The sequence below is a fragment of the Moschus berezovskii genome, chromosome 16, assembly GCF_049115385.1.
Source record: "Moschus berezovskii isolate FMDL1 chromosome 16, NW_MosBer_1.0, whole genome shotgun sequence".
Taxonomy (NCBI): Eukaryota; Metazoa; Chordata; class Mammalia; order Artiodactyla; family Moschidae; genus Moschus; species Moschus berezovskii.
This window is the reverse complement of record NC_142475.1, coordinates 54,036,877-54,059,389: the sequence shown is the minus strand read 5'-3', so window position 1 is coordinate 54,059,389 and position 22,513 is coordinate 54,036,877. Positions and strand designations below refer to the sequence as shown.

The 22,513-nt window shown below is 51.1% G+C and overlaps 1 protein-coding gene and 1 pseudogene across 4 annotated transcripts in view; one reads left to right on the top strand and one right to left on the bottom strand.

The window, feature by feature from the left end:
• TRAPPC9 (trafficking protein particle complex subunit 9) overlaps positions 1-22,513 on the bottom strand; it is a 415,657-nt gene that overhangs the window by 279,232 nt on the left and 113,912 nt on the right. For all 4 annotated transcript variants that reach the window (XM_055431945.2, XM_055431946.2, XM_088844845.1 and 1 more), the window contains one exon: positions 4,638-4,762. In XM_055431945.2, the coding sequence (XP_055287920.1) occupies positions 4,638-4,762 (125 nt within the window). The remainder of the gene's footprint in view (positions 1-4,637; positions 4,763-22,513) is intronic.
• Positions 8,130-9,154, top strand: LOC129559972 (transcription factor E2F3 pseudogene; annotated as a pseudogene).

Sequence of the window (22,513 nt, the reverse complement as noted above, 5' to 3'; positions counted from 1 at the left end):
AGTCAAGAAACACCTGGAGTAACAGGCAAATTTGGCCTTGGAGCACGGAATGAAGCAGGGCAAAGGCTAATAGAGTTTTGCCAAGAGAACGCACTGGTCATAGCAAACACCCTCTTCCAACAACACAAGAGAAGACTCTACACATGGACATCACCAGATGGTCAACACCAAAATCAGATTGATTATATTCTTTGCAGCCAAAGATGGAGAAGCTCTATACAGTCAGCAAAAACAAGACCAGGAGCTGACTGTGGCTCAGATCATGAACTCCTTATCACCAAATTCAGACTTAAATTGAAGAAAGTAGGGAAAACCACTAGACCTTTCAGATATGACCTAAGTCATATCCCTTATGATTATACAGTGGAAGTGAGGAATAGATTTAAGGGACTAGATCTGATAGAGTGCCTGATGAACTCTGGACGGAGGTTCGTGACGTTGTACAGGAGACAGAGACCAAGACCATCCCCATGGAAAAGAAATGCAAAAAGCAAAATGGCTGTCTGAGGAGGCCTTACAAATAGCTGTGAAAAGAAGAGAAGCGAAAAGCAAAGGAGAAAAGGAAAGATATAAGCATCTGAATGCAGAGTTCCAAAGAATAGCAAGGAGAGATAAGAATGCCTTCCTCAGCGATCAGTGCAAAGACTTTTTGTTACTGGTTTCTAATTTAATTTTATTACTGTCAGGAGATGCTTTATAAAACGAGACTCCTTTTAGATTTATTGAGGTTTGTTCTGTGGCCCTCTGTATATCAGTCAGGGCTCTCTGGAGAAACAGAACCACAAACCAACAGGGCACTAGTGTGGGCAGCTCTTGTGTGTACATGCGGACAAAGAGGTTTATTTTAAGGAACTGGCCAATGTGACTGTGGTGGCTGGCAAGTTTGAGATTCGCAGGGCAGGCTGACAGGCTGGAAACTCACTCAGGAGCTATGTCAAGCCTTGAGGCAGTATTCCGTCTCTGGAAGTCAGAGCAGCCTGTTGCATTGCAGTCCATGGGGTCACCAAGAGTCGGACACAACTTAGCGGCCGAACAACAACAATTTCAACTGGTTGGATTAGGCCTACTCATACTATTAAGAATAATCTCTTATTTAAAATCAACTGGTTGTAAATATTAGTCACATCTCCAGAACTGCTTTACAGCCACATCTAGACTAAACAACCAGGCACCACGGCCTAGCACAGCTGACACACAAAATCGAACCATCACAACCCTAGTATGGTCGACTTTGGTAACTGTTCCGTGTATACTTGAAAGGAACATATATTCTGTACTCAACTGGTGAGTGTTCTATAAATGTCAACTGGGCCAAACTGATTGACAGTACAGTTCAAATCTTCTCTGTCTTTACTCATTTCTGTCTACTTGTTCTATCAATAATTGAAGGATATTGAACACTCTAATTTCTTCTTGCAATTCTATCAGTTTTTGCTTCATGTATCTTGAAGCTCTATTATCAGGTATATAAATATTTATGGCTTAAACTTTCTTGAAACATCGAGCCCTTCATCATTATGAAAAGACCTTTTATCCTTGGTAATATTCTTTGCTCTGAAGTTTGCTTTTCTCTGTTCCCCATAATGCCACAAGATTGGTGTAAGAACGGTATATCTTTTTCCATCCATTTAGTTTCAACCTATTTTTGTCTTTATATTTAAAGTTCATTACTTGGAGACAGCTGGAGGTGGGTCCTGGTTTTTTTATCCAATCTGATGCTCTCTACCCACAATTAGAGTATTTAGGCCACTGACTTTCCATCTGCTTCCTGATGTGGTTAAGTTTATCACTAATGTAGTTTAAGTGCTGCTTGTTTTCTGTCCCATTTTCCTTTGTTCTCTCTTTATTCCTTCTTTTGAACTATTATTTTTCCTTCAACTTCTATCTTCCTCATTGGTTTATTAGCTATAAATTTTTGCTTGTTTATTGCAATGGTTGTAGGGAACTTCCTTAATATCATAAAGGATGTGTATGAAAAAGCTACAGCTAATATCACACTTAATGATGAAAGACTGAATGGTTTATCTCTACAATCATTCACATGGTTAGTACGATAAAGCAGGAAAAGGAATAAGTTATCTTCCCTGGAAAGGAAGAAGTAAAGCTCTCTGTTCACAGACAAACTGAACAGCTACTGAGAACAGTCTTGTTGGATTTAAGATTCACTAAATTTAAAGGTTCCTCTGAGTTTTGTGCTCACGGGCCTCTTTAGCTGACACAGTCATGACCTGTCCTTTTGACAAGACAGGCGCAGGAGGCGGCGGCCAAACCGGCACATCCACACGGCAGGACGCAGACAGGCAGGGTCTGGGCGGGTGAGCGAGGAGGCCTGGCTCCGCCTGCTCTGTAACCAGGGGATGCCTTTACCAGGCCCCTCAACTCGCCGGTCCAGGCAGCCCCCAGTTCTGTCCCTCCTTCCCAACCTATGCACTGCTTTTAGTAAAACACCTGCCCAAGGGTAGTTTCACCGGATCTTCACTAACAGCCTCGTGAGAAAGGATTTTCTCCCCAGCTGAAGGTGAGGGGACTGGGGCTCGGCGGTTTTCAGGGGGTGGCCTGCAGGCAGGGGCGGGAGTGCCAGCGACCTCAGCTCAGACCCTCGCTGCCCGGACAGAGGCCGGCATCACTGGCTCCCCCGGGAGATGCCTGTGGACCCAGCTGCTGCCCTGAAGACAGAGCAGCCAAAGGTCAGAGAGGCCATCCTGAGGAGTCTGGCTTACAGCAACCTGACGTCTCGCGTACAGCCACTCCACACCATCTGCTTCCAATCCGAGGGATCCTTCGGGCTGGTAGACGGGCGTGGAGTGGCTGAGCAGAGAGCAACCCTCTGCGGGAGTCTGAGGAAACACATGTTCTCTCTCCCCACTTCCAGAGGGGCTCCCCAGAAGCCGCTGTCATTCAACAACTTGTTTCCATGACTACACTGCTCCTCAGCAAGGATTTTACAGGTTTAGCATGTTCCCAATTAAAGCTGTCCTTGCTTTGGGGAGAAGGAGAATGCAACAGGCTCAGCAGTGCCAGGAGACCCCACACGACAGCCCCAGAAGCACAGAACACCCACAGACACCCCTGCCCCACCGAGCCTCATGGGGGCACATCTGGACCACCACGGACAGGTGCGACGTTCCACAGGTTTGGACTCACTGCACCCCTCACCGAGCACAGACCTCAGACAAGCCAGGCGGCTCCCTCTCATCATGAAGGCTCCCGCAAGTCTGCATGCCCACCCGACAGCATGCCGACAGCTCGAAGGGGAGCCACGTGTGTGATGTGGCCAGAAGACAATCACGCCCCAGCCGCCACCAACGGCAGGCGGAAGCAAGTGGGGCACACGGCCAACCGCAGAGGGAAGTGGAACAACGCCGAGGGGCCTGCCCCGGGAGGAGGGACATGGCGGCAGTCATCACAAGACAGCAGGGAAGAGACACCCGGGACCCTGGGAGGAAGCCACTTCCCTAGCTTCCCCTCTGTGGCTCCCTGACAACAGCCCCGCCCACCAAGAGCACCCAACGCCCCCTGGTCCCATGCCTCCCGCACCTGTGGACCTCCGTGCCTTTGTTTTCTCCACTGGGATCTTCTTCCCACATCCCAGGGCGTGTGGCCAGCATGAGAGGCCAAGCACAGACCTCAAGCTTCTGAGTGACAAGGGACCCCAGCATACCAGCCTCCCTCCTCCTCCCTGCAGGGAGTGGAGAGATTCCCCCTAATCCAGCTCCTGAGCCCTTCACCCACCGACGCGCCCACCACTGATCCAGGCGGGCATGGTCCACCCACGTGCCGCAGCTTCACCGCAAGTGGCCTAGAGGCCCTTCCAGCGCTGTCTCATTTCATCAGGAGCAGCCCCCATGGCTCACGCTCTGTTGACCTGCTAACTCATGGCCACTGCGGCCAAGCTCCTGACAGGTTGAGCCAGGCACCGCCCCCGGTAGACGTGGAGAGTGTGAGCAGCGCCCCGAGAGGCTGGGCCTGCGCGCGGCCTGCCTGGCGTCACAGCGGCTGACACCGCGCCTGCACCCCGGTCACAGCCGCGGAGACGCTGGGGCCCGCGCTCCACACGCTCCCCCTGGGCAGGCGCGTCCACCGCGCCCCCCCGGACGCTGGCGGTGTGACGGCCACATGCGCGGCCCTGACTCTCCCTGCACTCGAGGAGACAGCGCGTCTCTGCCCCCGGCGCCTTCCCTGCACTCGAGGAGACAGCGCGTCTCTGCCCCCGGCGCCTTCACGCTAACGCCTGCTCCTTACGGCGCCCACAAACCAATGAGCGGAAGGAGCTGCCTGAGGCTTAAGAAGCGTTCCTGCCATAACCACCTGAACTGAGAATAGTGACTCAACAGATACAGTTTTCAAGTGAACAAGAAAAAGGCTGGCGATGCCCTACTTCCATCAGGACAGTCCTCCATTCAACACGCAAATTCCAGAAGCTTCAGGAAGCCCACGTCAGCAGCAGCAACACACAAAGGCCCTCAAGGCTCCCGAACCTCACGAGGAAGGAGAAACACCGGCTTCCCACAAACACACATCTGTCAGCAAATACATCCTTCCTCTCCTTTCTGAAAAGCACTCAAACTTTGCCGCTGAAAGGCACGGGAGAAGCCGGGAGCACCAAGCACCTCGGCAGGCTGCCCGGGCCGACTCACCTTCACGTGGCCTGGCTCGCCGGGCCGGCCGCCCTCGGCCGCGTTCACGGGCTTGCTCTCCCCCCGGGGCCTGACCACCTGGCGGAAGGGGCTGCACAGCGGAAAGCCACTCACGCTGATGCCGTCTGCAAAGAGGAAGAGAGAATCGTGAGTCAGAGGTTGATCGATTTCTTTTTTTTAATGTAGATTTTATTCAAGGATCACTAACATCTGGAGCAGTGCTCCGGTATGTTCTTCTGCTCCGTCTCGTGTTAAGGCCAGCTGCCTGGTCAATCTCCCGGGCACGTAGTCACAGCCACTACAGATCAAAGCTGAGGACAGGCCGCCTCTGAGAAGGGCTGGCTGCCTTTCCACCGCCTGGCCCCTCGTCACTGCCCACCCCGGCCCAGCTGCCTGTGCTTGGACGATGCCCCCCGCCGTCACCGGCCTGCGTGAGCCGCTCCCGCACCTCCATTCCTGAGGCTGGCCTCACCCTGCCCCCTAACCCAGTCTGCAAGCACCTCCTCTCCCAGTCCCAGGAGCCACTACTGGGCCACAGGACCGTGTGAGCCCCTGCAGAGCACCCGCCACCGCCAGCCCTCTCTCCAAGTCCCTGACATCACCTGTCAGCCTAACCCAGGACTCGCCGCCAAGTCCTTGGTCTCTGCATCCCATCCGCCCGGAAGTCTTGTTAGGTCTCAAGGTGCTTCACGAAATGGCCTTCAAGGCTACCACCCAGGTCCGGCTCCCACCGCCTCCCTCCAGGACAGTGGAGGAGGCCTCCTTGGCTGCCCCTCATGTTGCCCGTTCATGCGCCTCTACAGCAGTCAGCCCACGGAAATGTCAGTCAGGTCACGCCCCTCCTGGCCTCCCTGAGCTACTCGACAGCCCTCTGGACAGCACGATGGCCACATGAGGCTGAAGAAAACTGCCACCCACTCTCATTTCCAGACCATAAACACTGCTAACAGCGGTGAAGATAAGTATCTTCTGTGCCCCTCAAAAAACTGACTCAGTTATCAACTAGAGGCACTTCTAAATCAGACCACCAGTTATGAAGAAACGTTTGCTGGGAGCATCGCCGTGAAAAGTTAGTTTTTAAATGATTTGCATTAAGCAGAGAAGAAGCAGACCCAAAACACAATTTCAGGAAGTGGCTGCAGAACAGTTCATGAACCCCTCAGGATCCCAACAGAAAGTCGACAGAGCGGCAGAACAACACCGACACCCAGGGACAAGCAAGCCAGGCGCCAACGCATCATCCAGCCATGAGCAGGGGAGCACGAACCCCTCGAGCAGCTCAGACGTGGCAGGGACCAAACGCACTTCAGGAGAGCCTCCTGGTCACAGCAGATAGACCAGTCAGACCAACCCGGCCACCGAGAACCCCTAGAGGGCATGGACACAGCTGCTTTCAAATCTCTTCAAGGTACTGGAGGGCGAACAAGACCGGGAAGAGCTTGTGACCACGATCCAGGCACCAGCCTTCCCCAAAGGCACCTTCGGCTCCTGGAGAATGGACAGAGGGGCTGAGAGTCCGAGGAGAGCCGTTCACACCCCCTGGACGTGGTGGGGAAACAAGGGCCTTCTGCGGCTCCCGAGCGGTGGGTGGGAAGCCCTGGAAGCTCTGGGTGGGGACCCCAGAGGGCGACATGCTGAGCGAAGTGCAAAATGGAAACACTGCGGCTCCCAGGACCAGAGTCCAGCTTCCATCATGTCCATACGTGCAACCAGACTTGGGCGGTTCTTCTGCCAAAACACATTCCCTGTCAGCCCTACCCCGCCCTGCGCCTCCTCACTCTGTGCGCCTCTGACCACTGTCTCCGTGGATCCTAACACCCCACTTTGTCACCATGCGTCCCCAGCCACCCTGGCGGACAATGCTCCACCCTTGGCACCCCAGCACCACCCTCACCCCAGGCGGCCCTGTGTCCAGGAAGACCGGCAGCAAGGCAGGGCCTGGAGGACTCAGATGGGCCAGAGAATGTGAAACGTCTGTCATGAGGCTGGGACCTGGGGAACGTGCAACAAAAATAGCTATTATGATTATCACAACAATCGATACACATGCCCAAGATCCCTTACATGACCTGAATCCCTTGAGGACCACGCTCTTTTCAACTTCACTATTGTGCCCCCACAGCAGCTGCAAAGGCTCCAGCAAGTCACAAACCCACCGCAAAACATTAAGTAAATGAAAAAAAATCACAGGTCAAATTTGGCAGTTTACACACCATGGTCAACGAAAATTCCATCATCCCAAAGTCACATTCAATAATCAACTCGATTCTCCATTAACTGAAATTTCATCATGTGTCCCTGTACAAAGACCCATGTGTAAAAGTCAATCCAAAGTCGTGAGGTTTGAAAGAGCTTTTTCTCCCCCCTTCTCCTTCCCCCAGCACCATGGGGATAATCTAGAAAGCCCCCCCTACACCACAGTGCCTGCTGTGAACGGTACCACTATCATCAACACAGACATTTGCAAAACACAAGCTCCACACGCTTAAGCCTCTAGACACTGGGTCCCATGGAGCCTGTCAGGGAGCCCCCGAAGTCGTCCCTGCCGAGATAAGGCAGGTGCCCGACGGATTTAAATGCCATCCCCTCGCTCCCCACACGTGGCCTGGGGTACAGCACAGCTCGCCCCTCCCTGGGGAAGCTTCCATCACTAGCAAGCGGCTGCTGGCTCCCAGAGGACTGGGGTTCTTGTCTGCCTTGTAGACACCCGTAACCACACTGCACACGCCCTTTCTGCAGGGCCCAGGGGCTCCGTGCTGCAGCGGGCAATGTCCTGAGCAGAGGGCCTATTTGTGCTTCCTTGTGGAGCAGCTCCCTCTCCAGCGCAGGTGGTTCCGGGGGTGGCTCTGATGCAGCCGTGGTGAGAGGCAGAGACCTTTCAGCAGCAGCAGCAGCAGATCCAAAGGACGGACATGAGACGCCGGCAGGGTCTCAAAGAGTCTTTCTGAGACTTGATCTAGGAAGGGCGGGGCAGGCAGGGTGGTTCCTCCCGAAGTCACAGGCTCTCAAAACACAGGCTGGGGCCTTCCTGCACCCACCGTTCCCACCACAGACTGAGCAAGCCACAGCACCCTGCGACTTCAGCATGCTTGACTCAAAAATGGGATCCAACACAAGGGAACTGGCGAGAAGTGGCACTGGAGGGCTCTGGGATGCTGGCCCTGAGCCAAAAAGGCTAAAAATTAGATCTGACGTTTCGCACACGTGCGCGGAGGACGCGCCTGTGACTGGGGAGGCGGAGGCGGTGGCAGCGGGAGGGGGCGCTGGAGGGGGAGAGGGGGCACCCACTTCCTCCTGCTCGCCGGCTCCCTGGCCTGGGACCGTCCCGGCGCCCTCGCACCCAGCCCTGGCTCGGCCACCCTCCCTCTCCCCAGCACCCCCCACTCCACGGGCGCCCGCCCTCGCCTGGCGCCGCCTGTCCACTCGGCCCTCCGTTCCCCCTCTCCAGCCGGCACCCCCCACCTCTCCCCAGGAGCCAGGCTGGTTTCGGAAATGCCCTTACAGCAACAGGCAAAGCGCAGGCTGGAGCTAGAAGAAAGCGGTCAGCAGTACCTCTCAGATGGTTTAAAAACCCCCAAGGGCAAAGGAAGAGCTGCACTCTGAAGTCCACATAGCCCCAAAACTCCAAAATCTCCCTCAGAAAAAACACAGTATGATATACATCCCTTGGTCTGCTCACCAAGAAGTTCATTCAGCTACTGAGCCAATCACCTGATGGGGTCTTGGATTTGAGGAAGGCAGCAAAGGTGCTGAAGGTGCAAAAGAGAAGGATTTATGACATCACCAACGTCCTGGAAGGCATCCACCTCATTAAGAAGAAGTCTAAAAACAACGTGCAGTGGATGGGCTGCAGTCTATCTGAGGATGGGGGCATGCTGGCCCAGTGTCAAGGCCTGTCAAAAGAAGTGACCAAGCTCAGTCAGGAAGAGAAGAAATTAGATGAACTGATCCAAAGCTGCACCCTGGACCTCAAACTGTTAACCGAGGATTCAGAGAATCAACGGTTAGCTTATGTTACATATCAAGATATTCGAAAAATTAGTGGCCTTAAAGACCAAACTGTTATAGTTGTGAAAGCCCCTCCAGAAACAAGACTTGAAGTGCCTGACCCAATAGAGAGCCTACAAATACATTTGGCAAGTACCCAAGGACCCACTGAGGTTTATTTGTGTCCAGAAGAGACTGAAACACACAGTCCAGTGAAAACAAGCAACCAAGACCACAATGGGAATATCCCTAAACCCACTTCCAAAAACTTGACTTCAACCAACTCGGGACATAGTGATTGCTCGATTTCTATGGCAAACCTTTCTCCTCTGGCCTCCGCGGCCAACCTTTTACAGCAGACTGAGGACCAAATTCCTTCCAACCTAGAAGGACCATTTGTGAACTTACTGCCTCGCCTGCTCCAAGAACACTATCTCCTAAGCCTCGGGGAGGAAGAAGGCATCAGCGATCTCTTTGATGCTTATGATTTGGAAAAGCTCCCGCTGGTGGAGGACTTTATGTGTAGTTGATTATGCTTGTGTGAACTCCCCTTATAAACCAATATTTTTTTATTACAGAACCAGAACATGTGTCATGCAGTGTTGTCCCTTCCTCCCTTCTTCCTCCAAGATAGTATCATGAAGTTAACTACAGACTTCAGAACAAAGCTGACATTTTAATGAATTAAAAAAAACAAAACTGTCTATCAACGCACAGTTGCAGGCTCCCTTGGGAAAGCCCTGCCTAGCCCCAGGCTCCAAAATCTCCTGGATGAGTCAGCAAGTGAGAAAATGTGCAATCAGGTGTCTCTCACCTGTCCTCTTCCTCCCTCCCTCCTTCCCTGATTGGCTTGCTGTGCCTGATGGATGGGCTGTAGAATGGGGTCTGGCCACCTGGCCCACTCGAAAACGGCAATCTTCCTTAATAGCATTTCAAGCCGTGCCTTCTCCGCAGAATGCATGTCTTTGGGGTCTGCTAATTTGGGATGGAAACTGCAGGAACTGTAAACTTGAAGTCATGCAAAAGTATGAAATGGATTTCTTCAGCTCTTCTTAGAAATATTTAAATTACTGTCATAATTCAGTTTAAGCTATGGACCGCGTGTCCCACCTGGAGGCCAAGAGATCTTCCACAGCCTTTCGGATGAAGAAACTGTTCTCCAATATTCATCGCAGATACAGAAGAACAGTCGCGTTCTGCCCCTCTAAGCTGTTGTGGATTTTCCTGTCTCCATAAACCACTCCCACTCTCTTGCCCCCAACGTATTTGTAAGTTTGAAGTTTATAGCCAATGCCTACTTAGGAGTTCTTTGTGGATTTTTTTTTTTTTAGCTGCCATTTAAGCATTCCTGTGGCACCCATCAACCATTTCAATTTAACTGTTTACTTTGAAGCGGTTTTTGCTAATTCAGATTATTTTAAGCAGAGGTAGAGAACGTCTACTGATCAGAGCATGTGTGATCTAAGGCTTAATAGCCTCGGCGAGAAGCTTTGCCCCATCTCGCTTCCTTCCCCAGGAGGGGGTGCTCGGAGCGAGTAGAGCTCACTGACCTGGGGCGGACCATTGGAGAGAACCGGGTCAGACCCCAAGGAGCAGCAGGTATGGATGGATCCCTCTGTCCCTTGGGCTTCTCAGGCCCCCTGTGACCAGGGAAAGGGCTCTACACTGCACTCAGGGAGACCACTTCTCAGGATGGGGTCGGATGGAGAGGCCTCTGGGGAGAAGGACATCCCCCGTCGTGAGTAGCATGCTATCAGTGGCACTTCGCTTCAGCCGTTGAGAGCAGGGATCTCCCACTGTGTCGGGGGCTACAGGAGTCCTGGCCAGAACCCCCGTTTCCCTCTTCCATTGTGAAAGAGCAGGTTGAACCAAGGAAAGTTGGGGCTGTAGAAAAAAGGCAGGGCAGGATGCCAGGGCATCTCCCACTTAACTCTTCAGGAATGGCGTCCCAAATTGGAGGCTTCCTGACAGCGGCAAAATCCGACCAGTTGAGTCCAAGAATGGCTTTCCCACTGGCCAGGGGGTAGATGGCCATCTCCCACTGGGAATGTGGCAGAGTACCTCACATCCATTCCTTGGATGCTAACGACTGTGGGAATGAGGGCGTCATCTAATAAATAAATTAAACCTCAACACCAAGAATGGTTGAGTTGAATTGCTGTTCTGCCCGACACAGTGGGAGGCGCATGGTAGGCACTCAATTCAACAGGATGGGAAAAAAGAAATACTGGGTTGGCCAAAAAGTTCATTTGGGCTTTTCCATACCATCTTACGGAATATTCCTTACTTATATCCCTTAGGAAAAGTACAAAACAAAACCCACGAAAGCCCCAGCCGATTTACTCTAGGTAGATTTCCACAATATGCAAAGTGGTGGTGGGGTCAACACAAGTGACACCAGCACTTTAAATTATTTGTACAGGTATGCATGGGTGTATGTTTGAGAAGAAAAACAAAGGTGCAGTTTATCCTCCTTTTTCTTCGGCCTCCATCCCCACCCTCCTCCCCTGGACACACACTGGACTTGGTCCGAGATGAAGCATTGGGTGGGGGAGGGAGGGGGAGCTTTGTGTCAAGTGCCTACTGGAAATGCACTGTGGGGGTTTTTTCCTGTATGGGAAACCATTTATGCCAAGCTTTTCCCTATTACCCATATTTATCTCATCTGGTTAGCTGCCTCTGCTTCCAGCTTTGTGTACTTCTCTTTGCCAGCTGCACAAAGCTGATTTTTTTCCAAAGTCTAAAGACTGAGCTCACCTGGCTAGGTGGTTGTGTGTTTGGTTGAATTTCTTGTTAAACCTTTTCATAACATGATGCCGTATTTATTGTTTTAAAAAACGAAAGGAATCCTAATAAGTCTTAAAAAGTTCCTTCATGCATAAGGGTTTCCAAGTTAATGGGCTTAACTGGTGTACAGTAATGAGACGTCCATACTATACTCTGTTTGCATTAGTCATTTTCTTTTTGACATAAGTTTCTGGCACACGACGTGGGTTAGTACTACAGTATTTGTGTTACTTTAAGTACTGAGTATGCAGGTTTCCTGGTACCATTGAGTTGCTGCTATTAAAGCTCACACATGAAATGGCTAAAAGTTACAAGTGTGCGAATTATGACTGCGTGAGCCTTAGAGAGTAAACTGTATAAAGAAAAACACGTGAGCTGTCAAACAGTGTTCAGTTCAGTTCAGTCGCTCAGTCGTGTCCGACTCTCCGCGACCCCATGAACCACAGCACGCCAGGCCTCCCTGTCCATCACCAACTCCCAGAGTTCACTCAAACTCATGTCCACAGAGTCGGTGATGCCATCCAGCCATCTCATTCTCCGTCGTCCCCTTCTCCTCCCGCCCCCAACCTTTCCCAGCATCAGAGTTGTGTTTATATGTACAGATCTGTGCGTAGTAATCATTTTATTTAAGTTGATACTCAGTCTCCTCATATTTTCATTATCTAGCAATTTTGTACAGAAACAGCAGTTAATTTGTAAACACTGCCAGAATATTTTCTAGCTGGTTTGTAATTTTTTAAGAGTGTTATCTTGTTTTTTTTCTTGTTGTTCTTGTGGTTGTGGTGGCTCTTGCGTTCATTTTTGTTGTAAGTGTAGATCTGTAAATACAATTGCAGTATTTAAAGCTTTGGCTTTCAGGAAAAAGGAAGTAAGAACTCAGCGTGTGCATGACAACGCATGTGTACGAAATGAGGGATTTGAAGGAAGATGCCTTGCAGAGTGAGTCGGGTGGCAACTGTCCAATTGTGGGAATTTCTTTTCCTGTGGGGTACGAGATTTTGTCAAAAGGAAGTATTTCTCCCAGAATTGGGAGTATGCAAACTACTAGTCAGTTTAGCTTTGTGTTGTATGCTAGTTTAAAAAAGAAAATATGTAATATAATGTAAAAAGAAAAAAAAAAGCTTTTATGATGGATTTTGTAAATAGATTGTTACAGAGTAACCTGTTCTCTAGCTGTGATCTTACCACTTCAAATGGGTGTAATTTGAATAAATTTTGTATGGTAAAGGATCAATAAAATGATTTTTTTTTAAGAAAAAACAAAATTAGATCTGAAATCTGCCTCCTTTTCTGACAAAGACCTCAAAACCTCAGGGAAACCTCAGAAACCTGTAATCTTCAAACCCAGAAGAAATATACACTAAGAAAGCTATTCTCGGACTTCATAGACTAAAATATTCTGCCCCCTGGTCCAATCAAGAATGGAAAAGACAAGCAACGTATAAATGATAAATGAGGACAAAGGTCAGCAGCTAGGACGGGAGGCAGAAGCCGGCCTCCGGAAGGCAGCAGAGAAGCCCTTCACCTGCGTGGGGCCAGCGCCAGAGAGGAGGCAACAGAGGGCGGCAAGAGGCTGGATGGAGCCAGGGTGAGCAAGGAGGGGCCGCTCCCAGCCGGGCGGGCGGGAACAGGGAGGAAGCTCTGCTCAGCCGTTATCGGCCAGTTTTCCTGCCAACCCAGGCTACCGCAAATAGAACAGGGAACAGACGGGAATGACAACTAATGGGGAGACAAGACCAAAAAAAGTCACTAACAGACGAAGGCAGCCTCGTGGGAAGACCGCCGCAGAGCTGGGCAGATTTATGAGGACAGAGGGTATTTAAGAATGGGACGAGCCTAGAAGATCATCATGAATCAAACTGAGCGTTTAGAGAGAACTTCAGAGTTACTGTTTATAGTGCTCAATTTTTCTATTAAGAGCATCTCTGTGGGCAATTCAGAAATACAGTCTAACATGCTAAAATAGTAACATGTCTCTCAAAGCCGGCTGTATCCAAGCACGGTGACAACTGGGAGAGATGACAGCTGGAAGTGGGATGTGTGTGGTGGGGAGAAACAGCACGCTCACGACAGAAACGCCGCCCCAGGAGTGGCTGGTGGCCGTGTGTCTACCGTGTCTTGGCGCAGCAACGGGTACTTTGGACACAGCGTTGACTGCTCCCCACGTTCCTCAAGGTGGGGCGGGCATGATCTTATCGGCTCTGTAGATGAGGCACCGGTGAGCCCAAGAAGGTAAATAACTTAGCAGTTCATAGCAGCGCGGCGAGAACCAGAAGTCAGGACTGTCGGATTCGTGAAGACCCAGCAGAGCCGGGACAAGCAGCACACTTCCACCCTCTGTGAGCTTCCAGAAAACCTCCCGGCCAGGCTGCTCTGTGGCCAAAACCTACACAGCACCTCCTGGGAGGCCTCTCACAGTGACTTAGCATTCGTCTCCGGCAGGGGGTGGGGAGGGCCACTCAGGGAATGTGTCAGTTTTTGTGCACTTTTGAAAGAGACACTAATGCCAAAGGCTGAATGCACATTTTTCTCACTGGTGCCAGAAGTGCGAAATAAACAAAAGCAGGATAAACTACATCTACAAAGGCCAAAGGAGATGACCGTCTCCCGGTGGGAGCTTGTCAGGGCACGCTGTTGCAGGTGGGGTGTATTTTGAAGATGCTTTTTCAATTATTCATAAAGCCCATGGGTGCCAAAAAGCCCATCTGGTGATCATAAAACATCCTCAGGAAAACCAAAGCGGGAGAAACATTTGGCTCAGGAATCAGGCAACACTCAGCCTCAATCTTCACAGAGAAAGTGGTGTGTTCATTCATTCAGAAACTTTGGGACATGCTTAGGAAGAAAAATAATTCATGTAGAAACAGTGGCCTTTATACACTGTCCACAAGGCAACAGCCCTCAGCCCACGCCCACGCCTCTGATGGCGCTGGCCTTCCATCCCTCCAGAGCAGGGGGTGGCGCCCCTCCTGCGGGGCCCCGTCGGTCCTCACTGCTCTCAGCCCACGAACGGCCTCTCCTTCCTCCACAGGCTCTCGTTCCAGGGGCCCTCACCCAGTGCCAGAGCATCTCGTCTTAACATAGTTACTGAGACACGGTTAACGAATCATAACCTGCAGACGTTTCAAGTGTACAATCAGGGGAGTTGCGGCGTTCATAAAACAAGCAGAGCAACTGAGACAGTGAACATGTACAGATCGCACGTGTGCACAGACCGCTGAACACTGGGCTGGAGTCAAGTCAGCCCGTTCTCAGCGCAGTCACCCCACCTCTCAGTGTCTGCTGTGAACGACGCGGCATCACACAAAGTCCTTTGAAGCTGCAGCCCTGAAATCTGGGAGCAAGACCTGCTTCCAGTGTCCCAGGTAAGAGGAGAAACACAGGTAGAGACCCACAGTGCAGTGGGCGCGAGGTGCACCCTCACCGCAACGTCCGGCTGTCACCTCCAAGGTGAAGCGCGACTCCACACCTCTTCACGGCACACCAGGTGTCTGATGTGCTGCAACAGCCAGTTTCCTAGGAGATCACGTTTGGAAGCCCGCTGAAGACGATGCTTGCCTTTGCTGAAAAGCGACACCATTTGAGTCACAGGCCACACAGGAAATGAACTGCAGTGGACTTTTAAACCACTGGACAGTCCTGTTAGCTTTAGGACATTACTGAGTTTCTCCCCTTCTAAAGATGGTTAACAGGAAAAAGAATCAGGTGATACCACAGCAGATGACACTTATTCAAAGATAAGGACCCCAGTCACCCCTGGCAATGGAGCCCTGAAATGGGAGCCTGAAAGTGCCACCTTCTTTTCTTGAGAAATCTTCAGAGTGAAGGATGAAGAGACTAGAGGGCATACTGTACAGCAGAGGGAACTATCATCAATATCCTATGATAAACCATGACGGAAAAGAATATGAATATATATATATGCAAAACTGAATCACTTTGCTATACAGCAGAAATTAACACTGTAAATCAACTAGATTTCAATAAAAAAAATTTTAAGACACATGAGGACATGTTCAAATTCCAGGTGTGTTCTCTTTCTCTTGTTGTTCAGTCACTAAATTGTGTCTGACTCTTTGGGACCCCATGGACTGCAGCACGACCAGCTTCCCTGTCCTTTACCATCTCCCAGAGTTTGCTCAAACTCACGTCCATTGAGTCGGTGATGCCAACCAACCATCTCATCCTCTGTCGCCCCCTTCTCCTCCTGCCTTCAATCTTTCCCAGCATCAGGGTCTTTTTTAATGACTCAGCTCTTCACGTCAGGTGACCAAAGTACTGGAATTTCAGCTTCAGCGTCAGTCCTTCCAATGAACACCCAGGACTGATTTCCTTTAGGATGGACTGGTTGGATCTCCTTGCAGTCCAAGGGACTCTCAAGAGTGTTCTCCAACACCGCAGTTTGAAATCATCAGTTCTTCAGTGCTCAGCCTTCCTTCTCTGTCCAGAACCAATCGCCTCAAGGAGCACTGGACACAGAGGCAGAGCCCAGGCCCTGCCAAGCCCCTGCCGCCAACCTCGGGAAAGGTCAACACCGATAACTGATCAACAGACGTGCACTCAACAGAGCTCACAAACGCCGCGCTCACGTTTGCACGCTGGTCTTACACATCTTTCACACCTTATTTACGTGTATTATTCCATTCCTACTTAGAAACACAAATAAATGAACATCGATTCTCTGAAGAAAGCCTCAGAAATAGCTCAACTGGCATGTTATTTTAGGACAAAATTCAGAAAAACCAAACCAGAGTACTGCCAATTTGGAAATAGGATGCCTTTTCCATAAGAAAACAAAGGGAGAGAAGTGGTCCCAGGCCAAATAATGACACATGCTTGTTCTTTTAAAAACAAGAACTTCAAATTACAGACTGAACGTCTGAGCCCTCTTCACAGCAGTCCTCAAGCACCGCACAACCCTGGAAGATTGGAAAAGTCATTATTTCTTCAATAAAGAGTTGGCCACACCACAGAAATCACAAAGCTGATGGCTTCAAGTCAGAACGTTAGTTTTAGGAATTATCAAAAGGAAAGGTTCACCCTAGCATCATCCCTTGAAACCTTTTCTCCCCAGTAAATCGGTTAATACAAATTCTCCTGGGGAATAGCTGTAAGAATTTTCTCTCTCACCACACACACTTTTCAAAAATTAAGTTCCCAAAGCTTGCTTTCCGCCACAGTTTTTACATATGCATGAAAAACTATTTTCCCAGCCCTCCTCCTTTCATGCCCTTAGGTCCTGCTCATCCTGTGAGTTTTACCTCCATCATCACCTCTGTAGACAACTCTTGCCCCACTTCCTGTCATAGCAGCAGGTACTTCTCCTGCCCCGCACTTAGCAAAGCTGCAATTTTTCATTTACGTGTGAAACCCTCTCATCAGACCTGTGCAGTCTTAACAGAGTGATTAACAAAGTGATTAAAATCAAACAACACTTGGGATCTTTAGCTGCACCGTCCCCATCACAGCCGACCAAAGCCACACATGACCCCTGGTCACCCTCCTGGAGTTTCCCCGGCGCAGACTTCTGACAGACAGCACTGCCCGGGATGCAAGGCTCCTTGCAGGCAGGGGCTACCTCTCATTTTACATCTCAGGACCATCCCAAGAGCAGCAGAGCGCAGACACACCTCACTCCACTGCACTTCACAGATACTGCACTTTTTACAAAGTCAAGGTCTGTGGAAACCCTGCTGGGGACATTTTTCCAGCAGCATTTTCTCCCTTCGTGTCTGTCTTGCATTTCGGTATTCCTCACGGTATTTCTGACTTTTTCAATATTACTATGCTATATCTGTTATTATATTATATCCGTGACCAGTGATATTTGATGTTACTATTATAGCTGTCTTGGCAGTTTTTAGCAATGAAGCATTTTTAACTAAGTCACGTGCATTCTTTTCTCAGACACAATGCTACTGCACACTGAATACAGTATACACATAACTTTTATAAGAACTGAGACACAAACAGTCCTATGACCTGTTGTACTGCAGTGTTCGCTTTATTGTGGTTGTCTGGAACTGAATCCACAATATCTCCAGGGTGTGCCTATGCATGGAACAGACACTCCAGAAATATTTGTGGAGGGGACAATACGTGCCATAATTACTTACTTTACTAAACTACACGCTGCATTATAAAAAACAAGAAAGAAATTAAGTCTTGTTACTTAATAAGAACAATTCAGTCACTCAGTTGTGTCTGATTCTTTGCGACGCCATGGACTGCAGCATGCCAGGCTTCCCTGTCCGTCACCATCTCCCAGAGCTTGCTCAAACTCATGTCCACTAAGTCGGTGATGCCATCCAACCATCTCATCCTGTTATTCCCAATGATCCATGTATTACTAGTATTCTGATTAGAACAGAATCTGTTCTAATATTCTAATGTTCTAGTATTCTGTTCTAATCAGAATACTAGTAATATGTTACACTTCTATAACTTCAAACATTATGTAGTATCCACTCCCATTCAAGTACTTATGAGTCTTTTATACATATATATATATATATATACACACACACACACACACACGATTCCCTCAAAAACTAAAGCAGATAATTAAAATGGTTTTACAGATGAATCTACCAAACATTTAAAAAATTAACACCAATGCTCCTCAGACTCTTACAAAAATTGAGAAGGGGAACACAACATTCCCAAACTCATTTTCAGACCTGGAGAATAAGTAAGTTTTTCTGGAAGAAAGAGAGTCTATGTCAATGGTTCCCAAACTTGGAAGTTTACATGAAACATTTGGGACACTTTACAACATCCTGAGGCCCAGGTCACAATCCACGCCTCTAAATCATGAGGTCTAGAGCAGGAGCCAGGCAGAGCTTTTAAAGATCCCCAGCTGATTCCAACATGTAACAGGGTTTGACGCCCTCTCTGGTCTACACTAAAAGGCAGTAGGCCTAAGAAGACATGGCAAGTCAGAAACATAAGTAACTCAGTGCTTCTGGCAAACAAACGAATGATGGAGAAGAGATAGGTGGGCAAGGAGGCCAAACAGGCAGCCAGGGCAGGACCACGTCCACCGTCCTGGTGGAGAGGGCCCTTGGAGGTGCAGCACAGGAGTGGGACGTGGAGAAAGGACTGCAGGGAAACCATGGACGAAAGCGAAGAGGCGGCAGAGTGCAATGCCAGGAGACCACTCAGAAGGCTCCCAGCAAGGTCCAGATGATCAACAACCAGAGCCTGAAGCAGAGCACTGATGGTGGGCGTGCAGAGATGAGCTGGAGAGGCTGAGAAAACAAACCGACAGGTCTTGGTGCAATCGCGAGCTCACAGCACGCCAGCCTGCAGGGATCCACAGAAGTCACCTCTTTCACCTTTTGGGGGGAAAGATCCTCTTCAATCACCTTTCCTGAACACCCAATCTGTCTCCTGAGAATCACCACCACCACCTTACCTTGGTGGTTGTGTAAGCAAACATCCCAAAGGACCCCGGCCCCGGTGCCCACAGTAAGATCACCTGTTGCTGACAAATGACAAACACCCGGATTTCATCCTCTCCTGGTGGTTCAGAGAGTTATTTTCCAACCTGAGTTCAGACCTGAGTCAGCCGTCCCTCTTGCGGGCTGACAGGGACCAGAGGACCAGGGGACCAGCGTGCCCCCCAGGTTATGAGACGGCTGGGGCAAGAGCCCGGCTCTCTGTCTCGCTCAGAGGTGCCCCCAGAGCTCCAGGAAGCAGAAGCAGCCTGACCTTTCCCTCAGCTGAGCCATCGAGCCGTGAGATGAAGGCTTGTGAGTCAGAAGGCTGGTGGGCAACGCCAGCTGAAGATAACGAGGGGCTGGCTGTCCGCTGCACCATTAACATTTTCCTTGAGAACAAAGCAAAGAACCTGCTGAACACACAACAAAAACATTGTGTAGCCTGACAAATGACCAACACAACCTGAAAATCACTGGAGATCTGATTAAAAGGGTGTGGGCTTCTGATTATAGCTTGGAGATGTTGAGAGCTCAGGAAAAAAAAATATATCGCTTCCATCCTGAAGACAAGACACTTGACAAACTGGAAATTGACTTGTCCTGAACTGATTAGAGAAATGAAGTGCTAGAGAAAACTAACCTGAAATCTGTGGGCAGGCCCCTACAGGGAAAAGCAGGACCCCAGCACAGGTGCCTCTGTGGGCCACGAAGGCCAGTTCACAGGTTCAGCCAGACACTGCAAGTGCCTGTGAAGGCCTGGCATGGGTGAGGGGAGTGGGAAGCCCCCGGGGCTGCCATGCACACCACGTACGATCTTCCGCTGGGGCTGGTGGGGAGGGGGCCAGAGCCACTGCCCCACAGCAGCACCCCCCGCACGGGATCAAGGCCTTCATCTGGGGAAAGAGCACAGAGTCTAGCACAGGGCAGGGGAGCAAACCCCCTGGGGGGAGGGGAACAGCAACCGCCAGGCAAGCCTCCCCCGGCCTCAGCTGCCCCATCTCCCCCAGAACCAGAGCCCTCGGACCAGGAACGCAGAGAAGAGGTCTGGCGGCGCAGTGGGCTGGGGGTCACCGAAGCCATCTGAGCAGAGGCAAGAGAGCACACTTGGAAAGGAAGAAGAGGACGCTGGACAGAGCTCTGAGCGATTCTGATCCGTGATGGTCAAGACGGAAGGGAGGAGGCAGCACATGGAATGGACGGGGAGCGAGGAGGAGAAGCAAGAGGGAGGAGACCTCCAGGCCGGGAGCCCCTGGCCCTGTCTCAGTTGGGGGGCGCTGTAGTAAGCGAGACCAGGAATGCAGACGACTATGGCAGCGGGGAGCCGGAGCGGCCCCAGGGACCACAGGCTGGGGGCACAGAGCCCAGGCTCCGAGGCCACCATCCAGCTCCCTCCTAGGGATCTAGGGAGAGCGGCCAGCACCTCCATCACATGCTCTCACGTGGGGAAGGGGGGACGGGGTACGCAGAGGGCGGGTGAGGGGGAACAGGGGAGACACACAGTACAGCTTCCAGCGTCCATACTCTGTGGCCTCAGAAAAAAATCCAGGTTAAGAATATCTCCTAAAAAATTTTAAAAATCACACCTTTATGAAAGCCTCAGGCATCTAGGAATTAAGAAAACAAGAAATCCTCTGGTATTAAGATTGCAACTGGTATTTGATTTCTGGGTAATAAGGACGACTCACTGGTCTTTAAAAAGTAAAACTGAGTTTTCCCAGAATGAGTATTTGCTTTTGCGGAGAGCGGCAGACCAGGGCAGACGGGCTTGATGCTGCCAGGTTTCAGGCACAGTCCTCGGGGAGAGGGACAAGTTAGGGACGGGAACACACAGGATGCCATAGCAAGGGCTTCAAATAAAACCAGTCCCCAGCCACAGTCAGAGGCCGAAATCTTCCAACTGTGAAGATGTAAACTTCATAAAACGAAGGTAAACTTGGCTTCTTTTTTTTAACCCAAATCTCCAACTCTGGACAAAGAACTGAAATGATTCAAACTTACCATAGGCATATTTTGTCTTAGCTTAACAAACGAGACATTTCAGGCAAGAAGCACTTCTGTGAGGAGCAGAACAAATTCTAACAGCTCACCAAACGCTGAGCCAGCTCCTCAACCCCATGCTGCAAACACCCCAGGCCCCCAGCGACGGCTGGACGCGCTCAGTAGAGACAAACCCCTTCCCTCTGGTCGCCCACCCGCCGGCAGCGCTCTCCTGCTTCACATCCTGGAGCCCTCACACCTGTCACCTGCCGCACCAGGTGGCTCTCGGCACCAAGCCGCCCGCCCACCTTCTTCCCACAGTCTCCATCACACCAGCCTTTTCTCAGAGAACTTCCAGGGACTCTCCAATAGAGTCTGAGCTACTTCCCTGAGTTTCAGGCCTTCCACAGCCGCCCGAACCTACCATCCCGACCTAAACCCCCTCCTTCTCCTGAGCCCCCAGCCCCGCCGCCTCCAGCCCCGCCTGCCCGCCCGGCTCACCCGAGTCAGGCCCGTCCCAGCGCCTGGCACCGGACCGCACTCCCCTCCCTGAACGCAGCGTCAGGCCCTCGCCGTCTCACTCCACAGCATGCCCTGCGCTGGGTGCTGGGAGTGGAGAGGTGGGAGGGACACAGTGTGGGAGAAGCCGAGGCAGCGGCCGGAGACGCCACGGGGATGTGCGGGCAAGGCGGGCGTGAGAGCGGGGGCTCGGCAGGCAGGAGCAGGAGGGACAGACACCGCCACAGGCTCAGGACGCCCTGGACGGCCGCGTCCCCACCCTCTCCAGGACTGCCTCCCCTTCTCTCCTCGCATCTACTTGTTGATGGAACCAGGCTGCTTGCAGAGCTGACCTCGTCTGAACCGAAGGAGCCTCACAGGTTTTCTCTGTCGGCCGAGTTCTCTCAAACTGGCAGGGAGAGCCGTGAGTGCTCCTCAGTCTCAGGTGTGATGCGGGGCGACACGAACTCACAGGCAGCGTGTGTTCTCCCATCAGGAGGAACGTAACGCCTGCCTGTCTCTTATTTTGCTGTGAGGATGCTCATGGTCTCAACCCGTAATCTGTTAGGAACTGCAAACTGGCAGGCTTCTAATTCTACCCGCCCTTCTCAAGCGCTGGCTGGAATGCTTCTGTGAAGAGAGACTGCCGTCATCAATGTTTGAATGGAGAGGCGGCATAGCGCTCGTCACCTGTCAGTTTCAGGATGACATCACTCCCCCCATCACTCTCTGAGGCGGGGAACCCTCTCCGGAAGCACTCAGAAGCCCTGACTGAAGTGCAGGCACGAGCCCATCAGCTCCAATCTGCTGGAGCTCGTACTGCCAGCAGCAGCCTCTTCACGTCAGGTCCTCTTTAGTACCTTCGCTCTGACAGCTTCCCTGCTGCAGGCTCCACAGGATGTTCCCAGACCACCTCACCACAGACACTTCCTGCCCCAGACCTGGAAGTGGCCACTTCTCCAGGAAGCCCTGGCTTCTCTCAACACTGGGACGCGGGCGTTAGGAGGCCCACTGCGGCCGAGCTGCTGGGTGTCTAGGCCTTGGAGTAGACACAGCAGATGGGTGGATTTTTACACACCCCATAACTTCTTCCTGCTGCCTTTCATTTAAATTCTAGACTACGGGGTCACACAGAGTCGGACACGACTGAAGTGACTTAGCAGCAGCAGCAGCACGGGTTTTTAC